Genomic DNA, 20,248 nt, shown 5'->3' with positions numbered 1-20,248 from the left:
ATTTATGACAGCACGTGTTTAGGAAATTGGAAAATTATGGCAATACATGAAAAATCCTACCAAAAAAATGGGCAATGTCCTTAATACATAGACAATAAAATGCAGAAACAGTTGTCTAGTCTGTCTTATTTTTGCATTCTGAAAAATGTGTACAAGGATCTAGCCTACCTGAAGAAGTTAAAGATGAATGTAAAAAAGCAATACTTAGTATCTTACCAGGATTTTCACTCTTACATCGGTGATAACGAATGGTGATCAATGGTGGACATCTTTAGATTGGTGGTAAGCATAAACAAAGCACACCTATTGTCACAGTCAGGGGTCAGGATTGAAGAATAGTAGCTATAGCAGTAAAGACCAGCAGGATAAGTAAACAAGCAGGTCACCCTTGCATATGACGTCGGCCCATCAGAGGTGCGGAGTCTAAGCACTAACCAGTGTTCACCAAACCTTCTAATGGTGGAGATGGGTTGTTCTGTGTGTTAGTACTAGGTCGCTTTCCTCAGGATTGTCCCAACAGTTGATGAGCAAGCTAGTAGCAGATATAGCAGGTAGGGATCAAGCAGGAGCATAGTCAGTAAACAAGTCAAAGGTCAATAACAATTGGTTGCAGGTTGGGATTAAGCAGAAGTGTAGTTGAACAATCCAAAGGTCGGTAGGAAGTGGTTGCAGTTTGGAATCAAGCGGAAGTGCAATTCACAAACAAGCCAAAAGGTCCATAACAAGTGGTTGCAGGTTGTGATCAAGTGAAAGCGTAGTCGAGAAACAAGCCAAAGGTTGGGAACAGACAGTTGCAGGTTGGGATCAAGCAAAAGCGTAGTCAAGGAGCAAGCCAAAGGTCAGCAACAAGTGGTTGCAGGTTGGGATCAAGTGAAAGCGTAGTTGAGGAACGAGTCAAAGGTCAGTAACAAGTGGTTTCAGTTTGGGATCAAGCAAAAGTATAGTCAAGGAACAAGCCAAAGGCCAGTAACAAGTGGTTGCAGGTCAGGATCAAGCGAAAGTGCAGTCAAAGCATGACGTCGGCACATGCTGATACAGGGGATATCTCCTAAACCGTGCTGGTTTAGGAGATATCCACGGTAGCTACAGGTAGGGATGAGCCGAACACCCCCCCGGTTCGGTTCGCACCAGACCCTGCGAACGGACCGAAAATTCGCACGAAAGTTAGAACCCCATTGACGTCTATGGGACTCGAACGTTCGAAATCAAAAGTGCTCATTTTAAAGGCTAATTTGCATGGTATTGTCCTAAAAAGGGTTTGGGGACCCGGGTCCTACCCCAGGGGACTTGTATTGATGCAAAAAAACTTTTAAAAACGGCCATTTTTTCGAGAGCAGTGATTTTAATGATGCTTAAAGTAAAAAAAAAAGTGAAATATTACTTTAAATATCGTACCTGGGGTGTGTTTATAGTATGCCTGTAAAGTGGCGCGTGTTTCCCGTGTTTAGAACAGTCCCTGCACAAAATGTCATTTTTAAAGGAAAAAATCTAATTTAAAACTGCTTGCGGGTTTAATGTAATGTCGGGTCCTGGCAATATGGATGAAAATCAGTGAGACAAACGGCATGGGTATCCCCCAGACCATTACCAGGCCCTTTGGGTCTTGTATGGATATTAAGGGGAACCCCGCACCCAAAAAAAAATAAGGAAAGGTGTGGGGCCACCAGGCCCTATATACTCTGAACAGCAGTATACAGGCGGTGCAAACAAGACAGGGACTGTAGGTTTGTTGTTAAGTAGAATCTGTTTGTAATTTTTAACGGTACATTTTTAACGTGTTTAGCTCCAGCCAAAAAATCTTTTTTAAGCTTTTTGGAAAACATAGGGAAGGGTTATCACCCCTGTGACATTTGTTTTGCTGTCTTTCCTCCTCTTCAGAAGATTTCACCTCACTTTTTGTCCCAATGACAAATGTTTTTTGAAAATTTGGGGTTTTTTGTGGAACAAGGATTGGAAAGCATCAGTGGAAAGGAGAAATGTTTTTCCCATATTAACTCTAGATTTCATCTCACTTCCTGTTGTCTCCTTCCGTTTGCAAGTAGGAGTCGTTTGTAAGTTAGATGTTTGAAAGTAGGGGCCTGCCCTATATACTCAGCAGAAATTTGGGCCTTAGGTGTTGTTGTGGCCACAAGACTGTAAGCCCTCACAGGGCCCTGCTGTGAAATATTAGATCAAGAATTGTAATTACATGCCCCTGTTGAACAAGGGCAGAAAAATTGGGCCTTTGGTGGTAGTGGTGCCACAACAATGTAAGTCCTCACTCGCTCTTGGTGGGTGCAGAAATGGGCCCTGCTGTGAAATATTAGATCAAGAATTGTAATTACATGCCCCTGTTGAACAGGGGCTGAAAAATTAGGCCTTAGGCACTGGTGCCACAACACTGCAACCCCTCACAGATACTCTAGTTGGAACGCAGAAATGAGCCCTGCTGCAAAGTATTGCATCAAAAATTGTAATTACATGCCCCTGTTAAACAGGGGCTGAAAAATTGGGCCTTAGGCACTGGTGGTGGCGCTCAGAACCAAAAATGTTCTTACAAGCTATCAACGTGATGATTGAGGAGGAAGAGGATAATTACTCAGGGATAGTCACTCAGCATCAGCATAGGCAGTCTTTGAAGGGATCTGAGATTTCAAAAAAAATTATTCGGTTTCATCAGCATCAGGTGCTTGGTAGCTGGTGGTGATCCAAGACTGATTCATTTTTATGAAGGTCAGTCGATCGACCGAGTCGTGGACAGACACACCCTGTGATCGGTACAAAGCCTCCAGCAGCACTGAATATGCTTTCCGAAAGAACGCTGGATGCAGGACAGGCCAGTAGCTCAATTGCATACTGTGCAAGCTCTGGCCAGTGATCCATCCTCAAGACCCAGTAACCCAGAGGATTTTCGGTGGGAAAGGTGTCCAAGTCAGATCTTGCCCCTAGGTATTCCTGCACCATGTAAAACAGACGCTGGCGATGGTTGCTGGAACCGATCATACCTTGGGGCTGCGGACCAAAAAATTGTCTGAACGCATCGGTCAGACGGCCACCTTCTCCACCGCTCCTTCTTTGACTGACCGAAGCCTCAGCAACACGTTGTCCAGAAACAGGAGTTTGTAACCTCCCAGTCTCTGGGAATGCGTTGCACAGACCTTTCTGCAAGGCCTCCCGAAGATGTTTCATCCTCTGCTCCCTCTGCGATGGCAAGATAAGGTCCGCAACCTTACCCTTGTAACGTGGATCAAGGAGAATTGCCAGCCAGTATTGGTCCTTCTCCTTGATACCACGAATACGAGGATCCTTACGCAGGCTTTGCAGGATCAGGGAGGCCATGCAGCGTAGGTTTGCTGAGGCATTCAGTCCGGAGTCCTCTGGGTCACTAAGGACGACATGGTCCGCAGCCTCCTCCTCCCAGCCACGTACAAGTCCATGTGTTTCTTGGGACTGATCCCTTAAAGACTGCTGCTGATGCTGAGTGCCAGGCTCCACCTCCATACTGACACAATCTTCCTCCTCCTCCTCTTCCTGTGTGATCGGCGGGCACGCAGGAACACTGTCTGGATAAAGGGGGCCTTGAGAGCTAAGAAAGTCCCCCTCTTCCTGCCTCTGTTCTGCCTCAAGTGCCCTGTCCATTATTCCACGCAGCGTGTGCTCCAACAGGTGGACAAGGGGCACAGTGTCACTGATGCATGCACTGTCACTGCTCACCATCCTCGTGGCCTCCTCAAATGGTGACAGGACAGTGCATGCATCCCTGACCATGGCCCACTGGCGTGGGGAAAAAAAACCAAGCTCCCCTGACCCTGTCCTGGTGCCATAGTCGCACAGGTACTCATTGATGGCCCTCTGCTGCGTGTGCAGCCGCTGCAGCATGGCCAACGTTGAGTTCCACCTGGTGGGCATGTCACAGATTATGCGGTTCTTGGGCAGGTTAAACTCCTTTTGGAGGTCAGTCAGCCGAGCAATGGCATTATATGACCGGCGGAAATACACACAGACTTTCCTGGCCTGCCTCAGGACATCCTGTAAGCCCGGGTACCTGCCCAAGAACCGCTGCACCACCAAGTTAAGGACGTGAGCCAAACAGGGCACATGGGTCATTTGTCCCTGTCGGAGGGCAGAGAGGAGGTTGGTGCCATTGTCACAAACCACCATTCCTGCCTTAAGTTGGCGTGGCGTCAACCACCTCTGAACCTGCCCCTGCAGAGCTGACAGAACCTCTGCCCCAGTGTGGCTCCTGTCCCCCAAGCACACCAGCTCAAGCACCGCATGGCATCTTTTGGCCTGCGTACTTGCGTAACCCCTTGAACGGCTACGGAGCACTGCTGGTTCCGAGGACAAAGCACAGGAAGAGGCCATGGAGGAAGAAGAAGAGGAGGGGGTGGAGGAGAGAGGTGTGTCACAATCATTAGCATTTTGGAGGCGTGGTGGCGGAACAACCTCCAACACTACTGCACCTTGTCCTGCATCCTTCCCAGCTGCCAGCAGAGTCACCCAACGCGCCGTGAAACTTAGGTAACGTCCCTGTCCATGCCTGCTGGACCATGAGTCTGCGGTAATATGAACCTTACCGCTGACCGCCCTGTCCAGCGAGGCATGGACATTGCCTTCCACATGCCGGTAGAGAGCCGGAATCGCCTTCCGTGAGAAAAAGTGGCGTTTGGGTACCTGCCACTGAGGAACCGCACATTCCACAAACTCACGGAAGGGGGCAGAGTCTACCAACTGAAAAGGCAGCAGTTGAAGTGCTAGCAATTTTGCCAAGCTAGCATTCAACCACTGGGCATGTGGATGGCTGGGAGCAAACTTCTTTCGGCGGTGCAGCAGCTGGGGCAGGGAAATTTGCCTGGTACAATCTGACGTCGGTGTACCAAAAGCAGATTGCCCACAAGTACTTGGCTGTGACACACCTAATTCTACACCTTCATTCCTCTCAGTCCAGGTCTCAGAGAGGACTGAAGGTATAGTGGGGTTGGAGATCTCAGCTCATGAGGAGCAAGGAGAGGTCTTCTTTGTTCTTTGGTGTGGGTCTTTTAGATACGCTTGCCAACGAACTGCATGGCAGGTCAACATATGTCTGGTCAAGCATGTGGTACCCAAGCGGGAGATGTTTTGGCCACGCGAGATACGCTTGAGACATATGTTGCAAATAGCAGCGGTGCGATCTGATGCACTCGTCTCAAAAAAGGCCCACACCAAAGAACTTTTTGAATAATGCACAGAGACTGCAGCGCCCCGCACATGTGGAGCTTTGGGGTGTGATGCAGTCAAGGTGCTGCCCTTAGGCTGGCCCCTGGAGGGCATCCTGCCTCGCTGGTGATGTGCCGCCTCCTCCTCCTCCTCTCTCCTATCAGGCACCCACGTTGAGTCAGTGACCTCATCATCCCCTCCCTCCTCATCACTGGAGCAAACCTGGCAGTATGCTGCAGCAGGGGGAGCATGACTGCCAGATTGCTGTCCTTCTTGGGCACCCCCTCTGTCCGTGCTCACGTTACTGCCTTCATTGAGCTCAGTATCATCATTAGAGCCTTCCAAACGCTGGGCATCCTCCTGGAGCATGTACCCAACACTGTGGTCAAACAGTTCGAGGGACTCCTCAGGAGGACATGGTGGGGCTAGGGAAGGAGTCACTGATGACATTGAGCCAAGGGAAGAGGCCGCTGCTTTGCCAGACAAAGTACCCTGGGCATGGGTGAGAGAGGATGAGGAGGATGAGGACGGCTTGGTCATCCACTCGACCAAGTCTTCCGCATGTTGCGGCTCAACACGGCCAGCTGCCGAAAAAAAGGCCAAGCGTGTCCCACGGCCATGTGCTGATGAGGATGCACCGTCTCCACGATCAGCACTAGACACAGAGCCTGCTTGCCCTCTCTTATTGGCTTGTGACTGTCTGCCTCTCCTTCTTGGCCTTCCAGACATACTAATGGCCTGTAGCTGCACTAAGCTGGGATATATATATATATATATATATATATATATATATATATATATACTGATACTGCAGCTAGCAAAATCAACTGCTTGCCTGTAGTATGAGAACACCACCAACCTTCTACAGGTAGCTTTAGCTGAACACTGTGCAGAGCTCGCAAAAAACTAACTTGTAGCTTTTTTAGCTGCCTGCGGTAGTGATAGGATCAGGAAAACACCACCAACCTTCTACAGGTAGCTTTAGCTGAACACTGTGCAGAGCTCGCAAAAAAATAACTTGTAGGTTTAGCTGGACACTGTGAGGTGGACGCACCACACTAACTTGTAGTTTTAGTTGAACACTGTGAGCAGGATGCACCACACTAACTTGTAGTTTTAGCTGTACACTGTGAGCAGGATGCACTGCACTAACTTGTAGGTTTAGCTGAACACTGTGAGGTGGATGCACCACACTAACTTGTAGGTTTAGCTGAACACTGTGAGCAGGATGCACCGCACTAACTGTAAATAGTCTAGCTGCCTGACTGTGGTAGTAATAGGATCAAAAGAACACCAGCAATTTTCTTCAGGTAGCTGTAAATACTGTAAGAAGACAAGCCTGCCTGTCAGTAAGAAGATAACAGGAACGGATCTAGCTGAACACTGTGAGCAGGACGCACTGCACTAACTTGTAGCTTTAGATGAACACTGTGCAGAGGTCTCACTACACAAACTTGTAAGTTTAGCTGAACACTGTGAGCAGGATGCACAGCACTAACTTGTAGTTTTAGCTGAACACTGTGAGCAGGACGCACCGCACTAACTTCTAGGTTTAGCTGAACACTGTGAGGTGGCCGTACCCCACTAACTTGTAGTTTTAGCTGAACACTGTGAACAGGAAGCACTGCACTAACTTGTAGGTTTAGCTGAACACTGTGAGCAGGACGCACAGCACAAACTTGTAGGTTTAGCTGTACACTGTGAGCAGGACGCACCGCACTAACTTGTAGGTTTAGCTGAACACTGTGAGGTGGACGTACCCCACTAACTTGTAGTTTTAGCTGAACACTGTGAGCAGGACGCACTGCACTAACTGTAAATAGTCTAGCTGCCTGACTGTGGTACTAATAGGATCAAAAGAACACCAGCAATTTTCTTCAGGTAGCTGTAAATACTGTAACAAGACAAGCCTGCCTGTCAGTAAGAAGATAACAGGAACGGATCTAGCTAAACTGAATACAGTGTATATATATATATATATATATATGCAACACCTGGGATGCATATATATACACAATACACTGTAAGTGCAGCTAACTGACTGACTGTTCTGCCTAATCTATCTAACTCAAATCAAATGACACTGTCTGTCTCTCTCTCTCTCTATCTATGAACGGCGGAACACACACTACACAGCGTGCAGGCGGCCTTATATAGTGTGGGGCGTGTGCTAAATCCCCTGAGCCATAATTGGCCAAAGCCTCCTTGGCTTTGGCCAATTACGGCTCTCTGTTCAGACGGTGCTGTATTTGGCCAAGCATGCGGGTCATAGTGCATGCTTGGCCAATCATCAGCCAGCAATGCACTGCGATGCCGCAGTGAATTATGGGCCGTGACGCGCCACACGAATTTGGTGCGAACGGCCCATATCGTTCGCAATTTGGCGAACGGGCGAACAGACGATGTTCGAGTCGAACATGGGTTCGACTCGAACACGAAGCTCATCCCTAGCTACAGGTAAGCCTTATTATACACTTACCTGTAGTAAAAAGTGGATTGTAAGGGTTTACAACCACTTTAAATAAGGAAGTTCATGGGAGGAGCAAAGAGTTCAAAGTTCACCTGAAACGAGACAAGGCAAGAAAGTCCAAAGGATCAGACAGGGAGCTGTCCAGCATCTCAGGGGACTCAGCAAGAAGAGCAACTACCAGACGCAGCAGAGGTTGTGGGTTCAGATTCTGGTCCCGATACTTACATACTAAAAAGATAATGGCTCCAGTGAAGGCATTGAGAAGAACCAGCAAAAGAAGCTATTGCAGACGGTGGGTGGAGATGGAGAACTGCCAGAGAATGTAGTATGGATGGTGGGAGAAGGGCTGCTAGAGACCTTAGTGTGCATAGTGGGTAGGGATTCCAATGCCAGGTTTGGACCACACTTTTGGCTGTTCTGGCAAGCGAAAGAGCACTCAAACTTTGGCCTGTTTGGTCCCTTGTTAGACGAGAGCTGAACATTATATCTAGAAATGGTTCTATCTCTTTTATATATGACAGCTTCTTGGTGTCATCAGTTTCTGAGGAAGGCCAGCTGCTGACACCCACAGTCTCCCTAGAAATCACTGATGTCATTAGCACACTGACTTACATGACTGTGAATCCCCAGCCATGTATGCAACGAGATCGATAATGGCCACTGGCCATATATAAGCAATGACATTGAACTAACATGGTTATTGGCTATATTTGGAATGACATTGACCAAATATGGCCATAGCCACATTTGATCATTGTTGTCACCAATATATAGCTGATGACAGCTTGGGAAGCTGTCATTCAGCAGGGAGGGGGAGCGGCATTTTAGGTTGTATGCGCCGGGTTTTTTTTTTTCTGTGAGTTGGCAGGCATTGTGATAGATGATGGATTTAATACCTGGGACTTTTTTGTGGATTTCTATTTTTTTAATAAAGGGCTTTTCTAACATTTGGATACCTTTATTTCTCGTTTACTTTATATTACTATGTTCCCCTGGTGCCCAGGGAGACGGTCTCTAGGGGCTTCCCAATTCCAATAAGCATTCCCCTGCAGACCTCCACATCCACTGGGCCAGGGTTGTGGGGAAGAGGCCATTATCCTCATCAACATGGTGAAAATATACATTGCAAGGCACCCCTCCTTGTTGAGGGCATGTGACTTGGTTTGGGGGGGGGATTCTATACAATTATCATCTTTACAGCAGGTCAGGGACACCTATGATCACTTATGCACGGCCTGATAATCAACTTTACATAACAAAACCGTGTTGCGCTTCCTAAATAACTCCCAATAAATCCTTAACCCCTTCCCGCTGAGCGTACGCAGATGTGCATACTCGGCTTTCGGGGGTTATACCGGGATGATGCCCGCAGCTGCAGGCATCATCCCGGTACTGTTTTTTAGAGCCGGCAAACGGCTATCCAGGGATATCAACCGATGGGGCTAAAAGCCGCTCGGCTGTTATACCGGAGAAGCGGGAGGGGACGTTCCCCCTCCCGCCGCTCTTACCGGGCCTCCCGTCCCATCGAGAGGCCCAATGACCAATCTGCCGCCTCCGGCGGCTAGGGACAGTCTGGAACAAAGCTGTAAGGGGCTTCGTTCCAGCCTCCTAATAGTAAACATGGAAGCGACGTCATGACGTCACTTCCCTTTTACTCGGCTGCCAATGGCACCGGTTTTAAAAAAATATACAGTATTCAGAATCGCCGAAAATGGCGATCTGAATACTTTGAAGTGCAAAGGAAGACCCCCGATCCCTCCATAAAGAGTACCTGTCACCACCTATTACTATCACAAAAGATGTTTACATTCCTTGTGACAGCAATAAAAGTGAATTTATTAATATTAAAATAAATAAGTAAATAAGTAAAAAAAAAAATTTTAAAGCGCCCCCCATCCCGCGAGCTCGCGCAGCAAAGTAAACGCATATGGATGTCACGTCCGCATATGTAAACGGTGTTCAAATCACACATGTGAGGTATCGCCGCGATCGTCGGTAACCGTAACCATTGGTAACCGTAAAAAAATTGAAAGCGTCGCCTATGGAGATTTTTAGGTACCGTAGTTTGTCGCCATTCCACGAGTGCGTGCAATTATAAGGCGTGACATGTTTGGTATCTATTTACTCGGCGTAACATCATCTTTCACATTATACAAAAAAATTGGGCTAACTTTACTGTTTGTTTTTTTTAAAATTCATGAAAGTGTCCCTTTTCCAAAAATGTTGCGTTTAAAACACTGCTGCACAAATACTGTGTGATATAAAATATTGCAACAATCTCCATTTTATTCTCTAGATTCTCTGCTAAAAAAATATATATATATATAATGTTTGGGGGCTCTAAGTAATTTTCAAGCAAAAAATACGGATTTTAACTTGTAAACACCAAATGTCAAAAATAGGCTTAGTCATGAAAGGGTTAAATAAGAATAGGTGATTAACTTGCAATATAGCATTTTCAACGTTTATGCACTGGTGGTGTGTTGTGCGTTTTTTGTGCAAAAGACTCTGAAGATTATATTTGTGCATTCGGACTCTTATTTTTATTCTATTCATTTTTTAAGTGTGTGGACTTTATTTTTATTGTTTATTGTTCACAATTCCCACTTAGGGAACACGTATATTTCATTATTGTGTGTTTTTCGATATTCCCAGTCAGGGAACATGAATATTTGATTGTGCACTCAGTATCTTGCGCAACACTGTTTTGTTATGTATATTTTATATGTGAAGTGAATGCATTTTCTGTGTGTGCAGCAGCAAGGTGGGGGGTATTTTTTCAAATTTTCAATTTTTTTGTTTTTTTGGTGGGATTTTTTGTTATATCACCTACCACACATATCACTATTCAGTGATTAAAGTTATTATGATTTGTGCTGATAGAAAATTTGTTATATTGTTTGATAATCAACTTTACACTTTTTTTTTTAATGCAAGAACACAATTGACTTTCTTTAATTATCATTTTTTATATTGTTTATGTTTTTTTTTGTTTTATTCAAGAAAATGTATACACCAGACATATAGCATACATTCAATTCTATCAGTACAGAATCATGAGCAATAATCAAGAAGTATGACAGATCTAAACAGGAGACACTCCTCATCATCACATGACATGTACCCCTGATGAAGTCACGTGGCATTGTGACGCAACGCATAGGGAGGAGGAGCCAGTGACGTCGTTCCGCAGACTGGAAGTACACGAACCGCCACATTTTTTTTTTTTTTTTGCACGGACTTATATTGTTTATTATTTCTTGCTGCTAATAAATGCAAATGGACACAAGACAGGGATATATATTTTATTGAACAAACGTTTTATTGTGGCGAGGTGACCCAGTTTCACTGTGTCTATTAGCAGCTTCAGCCTGGTTTTTGCAAAGACAGGCGTGATGATTGCACACCTGTGGGCTGGGTTTATATTCCCCTCAGGAAGAGAGCTCAGTGCTCACACTCGGAGACAGCTCCACCCTGCAGGCAGGAGGCCTGGTCTAGGAGTCGGGAGGGTTTCAGGTAGAGACGGCTCCACGAGAGAGAGAGAGACAGGAGGTCTCTAGGAGTCTAAGGCTGCAGGTGGCAGTCTGAGCGTGCATGTCTGCAGGGGCAGACATGGCCCACGACCAAGCAGCGTGAAGCAGACCAAATAAGCTCCAGGAGGGAGTTTGAATAAGCAACAGCGAGTAAGCCAGGAGGCTGAAGTTTGTGTTATACAGTGATGGTGGAACCCCCTGCGAGGGAAGATTTGCTTTGAACTTTGTGTCCTTTAAATAAAATTGGGCTGCCATGCCCTTAAAAATACAGTCTGGACTGACCGGTGTTCCTCAAAATGCATACACCACTTGAGCATAATCACCCCGGATCTTTACTATATATATATATATATATATATATATATATATATATATATATATATATATATATATATATATATATATATATTATTATTATTTTTATGTATTTATTTCCATTTTTGTGATAAACATTTATTATGTTATATTTATGGCACTGAAAGCACTTGAATAATTTGTAATATTTCCACTGACTGCACTTTATTTACAGCACAGGCACATTTTCTATTTCTTATGTATACACACATAAAAGAAAAACCAAAGAGAAAACACTAAAAGAACTAAGAAATGTCATATTGTTTATATTTTAAAGCATTTAAAATTCAGGTGTGTGATAAAGTGTGCTACGTGATTGAAGAACGAGGCTGCTAAGAGAATGTTAAATCATGGAGGTAAGAAGCTGCTTCTACATTCTCCACAATGTGGCGATCTCTCTTAGAATGCGGAGCATCCACAGGCAGGAAGTGATGTCAGGTGCAGACAGGAAGTGATGTCAGGTACAGACAGGAAGTGATGAAAGGCTATAAATAAGGACTTCCCCAGAGAGAGGTGAGTTGGGGGGAAGTAGAGAGGAGACATTGATGGAATTGGCAGCAGAGAAGGTAATAAGATATTCTTTTATAGTTAAAGGAAAACAGGTGTATAGGCGCTACAACCTTCCCAACGTGACACCTCCAACGTGCCAGAGTAAGAAAAGTGATGGCCGGCACTCCGGATGACATCCAAAATAGTATTTTTTGTATGACTAAAGACTAACGTCAGAAACGCGTAGGCTGTTTTGCAGCATTGTACATATTTACTTAATGAAGAAATACTATTTTGGATGTCATTCTGAGTGCCAACCATCCCTTTCCTTATTCTTTTATATTTACACCCAGTAACCTCCCATCATGTCCATCATGTCCATCCTCGTAAAATGATGGACACCATGTCTTCTGTGAAAAGGAAGAAGACTACAGTACAAGTTCTAATCAAGGCAGCAGAAGAAATGAACATCTCGACAGTACATAGAATAAGGGATAAAGTCTGTGAATTTCATTATTTCATGCAGTGACTCCATCTGTAGTTGTACAATATGTTATTGGAGGACTGAATACAAGACACGCTTATTAACCTGTTCACTGGAACAGAACTGCTTCCAGCTTGCCAGGTCGGTAGCTCCTACGACCATGGCAGTTTCAGAGGCTGCAAACGTGTGGTCGGTTCAGCTGTTGGACCCTTGATGTCTCATTAAAAAGGATTTTGCCTCCTAATGACTTTACTTAAAACAGAACTTCACCCAGAATGAGAATTTCTGCTTTTAAGAATGCCCCATTCCCCTAACATTATTGGACATTTATTTTATTGGGGGGTACCTAGTTTTGGAAGGTACCAGCTCCTGCTGGAACTGCCTAGACAACTCCACCAGAAGTTCCCCCCCATATATGTCTTACAACTGCTTATATAATGCCGTCAATTTATGCAGCTGATTTTGTCCTTTATGAAGATGATTTCCCCTCCCATCCCATTCTGTATGATATTGGCCACCTTGTCAGAAAGTGAAAAGAAATCGCCCTAAACCTAGGTATCCCTATCAGAGGTTCTAATTCCTCTCCAAGTCAATTCAAACCTAAAATAAAAGGTTTTGGTTAGCGTTGAGCTATAAGGGGGTCTCTGGTTTACAATAAGTGAGATTAAGTGTTCTTTAATGTATTATAGGAAGCAGTGTGAGGGGTCAGAACTATGAAGGAACTCACATTATTTATCCCAGTACAGTCCAGATAATTCTCAGTTTATTATCTATCCACAGAGAGGAGAGTCCTGTATATATCAGATGACCACATCAAGGAGGATGGAGGAGGACCAAAGTCACATGACTGAGATGATATTGAACCTCACCCTGGAGATCATCTACCTGCTGACCGGAGAGGTGAGGAGGATTCTGGGAGGTCACATGACATAAGACTTATCTCTTTATTAAAATATAAACCTGACCAGAGAGGTGGGGAGGATATTGCCTTTAGTGGCAATTGCTACTTTCTCTCTTTACACAGGATTATAAAGTAGTTAAGAAAACATCTTGTGATCCATTACCACCCAGCAGCCGTCTTCAGGGGACATCACCCAACACAGTGCCTTCCCCTCACTGCCGGACAACAGAGGTAACCAGTGCCAAGAAAATTCTAGGAGTCACCAAGAAGATCATTGAGCTGCTGACAGGAGAGGTGAGCGGTGCCGGGAATTCTGGGACATTATCCAGTAACACACAAGGGATGTGTCTGGATGGTGACTATATCATTGTGTGTGTCAGGTTCCTATAAGGTGTCAGGATGTCACTGTCTATTTCTCCATGGAGGAGTGGGAGTATTTAGAAGGACACAAGGATCTCTACAAGGACATCATGATGGAGAATCAGCCGCCCCTCACATCACCGGGTAAGAGGAGACTTTATTGTAAAGGAGAGAGCAGTACGGAGGGTCCACCTAGATCCCCCATCATCTGATAAACACATAGAAACAATGTATTCAGTCAGTGTGTGTGTTTCATACAGATGGATCCAGTAATGGGAACCCACCAGAGAGATCTCCCCGTCCTCTGTATTCCCGGGATTCCACACAGGAAGATCACACCATCCCTCACCATCATCAGGTAGGTGGGACTAACCATGTAAACCTAAAAATGTGTTTCGTAATCGCTTGTTCTGTTCTATAAATGTATTCTATCATCTTTGGGGTTTAGGATGAAGAACTGAAATACATCAAAGTTAAGATTAAAGAGGAAGAAGAAGAGATGTTGGTGAGTGGAGATCAGCAGTCTATGGAGGAGGGGGAGATGATTATGAAATGTGAAGAGGAGGAATCTTCTCTACATATGGACACAAGTAAGTCATAAACATTAAATGTAGAAACAATTCACAATTAAATTTTACTTCTATGAGTATAAAGTATAAAGAAAGTGTATTCAAATAATTTATGGGTTAACAAAAGACAAATATCCATCAAGTTCTCCCTCCTAAGATGAGCAGAGATTCATATTCCTTCCTAATTCCAGATGGAAATCTGATAACACCCCAGATAAGCATTCAACAATGTTTTTCCACAAATATTGATAGCCATAAATATATTTAGACTAGATCAAATCCAATAATTTTTGCGGTAACAGAGATTTATCATTTTTATCACTCATACAGCAAAGAACCCTTCTGTATTACTAAAAGTTTCTTCTGCCCTTGTTGAAGATGAAGAACCTGATTGAAATCCTTCAATAAGAAAAAAATGAAATCTTTAAAGTGATTGTAAAGGTTCAGGGTTTAAAAAAAACAAAAGAAACAAACAGGTTATACTTACCTCCGTTATGCAAGGGTTTTACACAGAGTGGCCCGATCCTCCTCTTCTGGGGTCCCTCAGTGGAGCTCCTGGCTCCTCCTCTTCTCAAATGCTCCCTTAGAGACGCGCTTCTTCTGGGGGCACTCGTGTGGACGCACTCCCGAGCCCTGCTGCTGCTTCCATTGACACAGAGAGTGGCACTCGGCCCCGCCCCCAGCCAATGGCTCCTGCTACTATCCATCTATCTATAGGTAGTGGCGTCGGGGGGGGGGGGGGGGGGCTGGACCCGGGTCTCGGGCATTCACAACTCTATTATTAGCCCCGAGTCTGAGCGGGGACCGATCTGACTCAGAGCGTGGCCGAGTGATATAGCAGGTCTCTCCTTCTGGAACCTGCAGCACCTATGATGGAGGTGCCACTGGTCCAAAGCCGTGACCGTGGGACGTGTGATATCCATCATAGGCGCTGCAGGCTCCAGAAGGCGGGAATTACAATGTAGCCGCGTCACTATGAGAAGATCCCCACTCGTTGCATAGGCGGCTCTCTTCTTCTGGCTCTGGCTGCCTGCTGTCTACTGTGATGAGCACGCCGCACACTATGGCTGAGCTGCAGGAGAAGGTCACCTGAAGTCGGGTCAGGTAGGTCAGTGTTTGTCAGGTAGGTTAGTACGTGTCAGGTAGGTCAGTACATGTCAGGTAGGTCAGTGTGTGTCAGGTAGGTCAATGTGGGCCAGATAGGTCAGTGTGTGTCAGGTAGGTCAATGTAATGGTCAGTGTGTGTCATGTAGGTGTCAGTGTGGGTCAGGTAGGTCAGTGTTTGTCAGGTAGGTCAGTACGTGTCAGGTAGGTCAGTACGTGTCAGGTAGGTCAGTAAGTGTCAGGTAGGTCAGTGAAATGGTCAGTGTGGGTCAAATAGGTCAGTGTGTATCAGGTAGGTCAGTGTAATGGTCAGTGTGTGTCAGGTAGGTCAGTGTGGGTCAGGTAGGTGTCAGTGTAATGGTCAGTGTAGGTCAGTGTGGGTCAGTTTAGTGGTCAGCATTGATGGGCACTGGTAAGCCAGGCAGCAACCAGCAAGTGAGCTTACCCCCGCCACATAACAACACCCACCTCCACACAACCCCAAAGCCCCCCCCCTGGTGCCAGGCTCAGACTTCGGGATGAAGCCCCTGGTCTTTTTGCCACCTAGCAACGCCCCTGCCAATAGGGGAACTGAAACAGCATCTGGAGATGCTGGGCTCGTCCCTGTCGCTGGAACGATCGGGTTCCGGTAAGTAAAAGGGGGGCTCTGGGGGGGTGCTGCACTACAGAATAAGGTTTTTCATCTTAATGCATAGAATGCATTAAGGTGAAAAACCCTGGAGGGTTTACAACCTCTTTAATTGCTAACAGGAAGAACATCATTACTGTGTGAACACCACAATCCAATGTTCCAAACAAATTAAGTGGAGATATATGAATGTACTATCTCCATTCATCATTATAACACCATGTTTCCAACAAGACATCATCCTTCACAGTACTTCCACTTCACCGCCTAATAAAGAGTATCAAGAAGATTTTAAAATTCACCAAAAAGATCATTATGTTTCTGATCGGAGAGAGGACCACATGAAAGGTCCATCTCCATTCCTCAATATAATGTCATGTTCCCGACAAATGAGGAGGAGATCCTGTACACCATATGAAAAATCCATCTCCATTCCTCAATATAACGTCATGTTCCCAACAAATGAGGAGGAGATACTGTACTCCATATGAAAGGTCCATCTCCATTCCTCAATATAACGTCATGTTCCCAACAAATGAGGTGGAGATACTGTACACCATATGAAAGGTCCATCTCCATTCCTCAATATAATGTCATGTTCCCAACAAATGAGGAGGAGATACTGTACACCATATGAAAGGTCCATCTCCATTCCTCAATATAATGTCATGTTCCCAACAAATGAGGAGGAGATACTGTACACCATATGAAAGGTCCATCTCCATTCCTCAATATAACGTCATGTTCCCAACAAATGAGGAAGAGATACTGTACACCATATGAAAGGTCCTTCTCCATTCCTCAGCATAATGACATGAAGTGGAAGAAGGTTCATTTTTTAATATATAAATACCGTTACCATGCGATTTTAGTAAATTGTCTTCCTAAACTGTTTTTTATTCATATTTTGTGGTTATAATTGAAACCAATTCCATGCCTGGTCTCTGAAAAACTCATAACATGTGTTTAAAAATTGCTTTCCAACAGATGGAAGCCATGTTGGGAATACCACAGAAAGACATAATCATTTATCTGCAGACTGTTATGAAGAAGATAAGGACATCACACAATATTCTCTAGGAGTGAATCCCATTACTCGAAACATAAATCACAGACTTTACCCATTAGGGAGATCAATGAATCCCTCTAATCCGGAGGAATCTTCTGATCAATCACATACTGTTACTCCAGATATGCATCAGAAATCTCACACTGCGGAAGGAACAATGGATCATTCTAATTCCAAGGAATCTTTAAATTATGGAGTTCACAGAGGAAAGAGTTCATTGTCAAGTTTGGTGTCTGGAAACTTAGTACTGGTTAGACACGAGGAAAGTAGCCTATCTATTCGTCCCTATTCATGTCCAGACTGCGGGAAATGTTTCATTCTAAAAGGAAACCTTCTAAGACACCAGAGAGTTCACACGGGTGAGCGCCCTTTTTCCTGTTCGGAGTGCGGGAAATGTTTCTCTCAGAAAGGCGTTCTTATTAGACACCAAAAAAGCCACACTGGGGAGCGTCCTTTTTCCTGTTCAGAGTGCGGGAAATGTTTCACTGAGAAAGCAAGCCTTCAATCACACCAGAGGATTCACACTGGGGAGCGCCCCTTTTCCTGTTCGGAGTGCGGGAAACGTTTTACTCAGCAGAGCATACTTCTTAGACATCAGAATATTCACACGGGTGAAAATTCTTTTCCATGTTTGGAGTGTGGGAAACGTTTCTCCAGGAAAGGAAGTCTGGTTGGACACCAGAAACTTCATGCTCGGGATCGCCCTTTTACATTTGAGAGTGTGTGAAATATTTGACACGAAAAGATGATCTAATAAAGCAACTTGTTGGAGGGTCTCAACGTGCCCAGTGGGAATCCCTCACCAATGCGCTCGCTAATGGCCGGGACACAGGCACAGGGAGCCGCGGTCATGTAAAGATCAGCTTTATGGCGGCGCTCCAATTTAGAAACGAGTCGTTCGCCTTGCACAGTTCCACCTTGTACATTAAGAACTTCTCTGTAGACACTCGTCCTGTGTAACCATATACCTTCTCCTCTCTTCCGAATGCAGCATTTCTGAGGGGATACCATGGAGCCTGGGTCCCGCTCCACCAGCACAGCCATGATTGCCACCTCACGACAATGTGAGAATCCCGCCATTCACACAACACAGACCTCTCTAGCCAACGAGCCCCAACATTTTGTTTGGTTCCACTTCTGTCTCCTCTCGTGCCTCCAGGCTGGGTCAATAGGTTCCCCATGCCATGACGTTGGTCCATAATATGGGGTACCGATCGCTAGGGAGTGGATCACGCTAACCAACCCCCTCACTTCCAGGGTTACCGTCCCCCATGCCAAAGCACTAACCTTCCTCTGGCTGGCTGCTCTAACATTCTTCACTATTTCACTGGTTACCCAACAAATGGCACTCATCTCCCACCAACTCCACAGCATGGTTAACCCTTCCATAATGACCCTCTTGTATCACCTCTCCATCCCCTCTAGTACAAGCCCTGTTCTTATATACGCCTTGCATGGACCCCTTTGTAGGAACTTCAGACCAGGCACTTCATAACTTTGAGAACTTTTACTTGAACTTCTTGAAATTACAGAACTAATGTGACACAGTCTCTCAAAAGGTCTTTCCATACAAAGCTTAGTTCATCCTAGCTTAGGCTGCCCAAGTCATACTTCTAGATAGGGAAAGTCCTTTCATCAGAGTCCAATTCCGACTTCTGGTTCCCCCGACTGGGTACCACAAAAGGGGGCCACGTGCTTAGTACAGTTTCACATGGGAATTAAGAAGAAATGCTGCCCCATGTGAAACTGTACTAAGCATGTGCCCCCCTTTTAGGGGTACCCAGTCGGGGTACCAGAAGTTGGAAATGGACTCTGATGAAAGGACTTTCCCTATCTAAAGGTATGACTTGGGCAGCCTAAGCTAGGATGAACTAAGCTGTGTATGGAAAGATCTTTTGAGAGACTTTCCTTCCTCTTTATTCCCATGTGGAAGGGATGTGGCACCATGTGAAACTGCACTGAGCACATGGCCCCCCTTTTGGGGTACCGGAAGTCAGAAATGGACTCTGATGAAAGGACTTTCCCTATCTAGAGGTAGGAATTGAGCAGTCTAGGATAGGATTAACTAATTTGTGTATATAAAGATCTTTTGAGAGACTTCCCTTCCACATGGGAATTAAGAAGAAGGAATGCTGCCCCATATGGAAGGGAAGTCTCTCAAAAGATCTTTATACACACAGATGAGTTAATCCTATCCTAGACTCCCCAATTTATACCTCTAGATAGGGGAAGTCCTTTCATCAGAGTCCACTTCCGACACCCCGACTGGGTACCCCAAAGGGGGGACCATGTGCTCATTACAACTTCACATGGTGCAACATTCCTTCCTCTTTATTCCCTTGTGGAAGGGAAGTCTCTCAAAAGATCTTTCCTTACACAGCTTAGTTCATCCTAACCTAGACTGCCCAATTCATACCTCTAGATAGGGGAAGTCCTTTCATCAGAGTCCATTTCTGACTTCTGGTACCCCAAAAGGGGGGCCACGTGCTCAGTGCAGTTTCACTTGGTGCCACATCCCTTCCACATGGGAATAAAGAGGAAGGAAAGTCTCTCAAAAGATCTTTCCATACACAGCTTAGATCATCCTAGCTTTGGCTGCCCAATTCATACCTCTATATAGGGAAAGTCCTTTCATCAGAGTACATTTCTGACTTCTGGTAGCCCGACTGGGTACCCCAAAAGGGGGGCCATGTGCTTAGTGCAGTTTCACATGGGGCAGCATTCCTTCTACTTAATTCCCATGTGGAAGGGAAGTCTCTCAAAAGATCTTTGTATACACAGATGAGTTAATCCTATCCTAGACTGCCCAATTCATACCTCTAGATAGGGCAAGTCCTTTCATCAGAGTCCATTTCTGACTTCCGGTACCCCAAAAGGGGGGGGCACGTGCTCAGTGCAGTTTCACATGGTGCCACATCCCTTCCACATGGGAATAAAGAGGAAGGAAAGTCTCTCAAAAGATCTTTCCATACACAGCTTAGTTCATCCTAGCTCAGGCTGCCGGATGCATATCTCTAGATAGGGGGAAGCCCTTTCATCAGAGTCCAATTCTGACTTTCATTGCCTCGACTGGGTAACCCAAAAGGTAGGCTATGTGCTCAGAACAAATTCA

At 45.3% G+C, this 20,248-nt stretch overlaps 1 protein-coding gene across 1 annotated transcript in view; it reads left to right on the top strand.

Annotated features, from left to right (window-relative positions):
- The window catches only part of LOC141106761 (uncharacterized), a 47,560-nt gene that overhangs the window by 5,776 nt on the left and 21,536 nt on the right, over positions 1–20,248 (top strand). The window contains 5 exon segments of the mRNA XM_073597688.1: positions 13,530–13,637; positions 13,793–13,910; positions 14,027–14,124; positions 14,215–14,356; positions 17,055–17,820. Coding sequence (XP_073453789.1) covers positions 13,530–13,637; positions 13,793–13,910; positions 14,027–14,124; positions 14,215–14,356; positions 17,055–17,820 — 1,232 coding nt within the window.

Source organism: Aquarana catesbeiana, linkage group LG08, assembly GCF_042186555.1.
Source record: "Aquarana catesbeiana isolate 2022-GZ linkage group LG08, ASM4218655v1, whole genome shotgun sequence".
Classification (NCBI taxonomy): Eukaryota; Metazoa; Chordata; class Amphibia; order Anura; family Ranidae; genus Aquarana; species Aquarana catesbeiana.
This window is presented reverse-complemented; position numbering and strand designations above follow the sequence as displayed.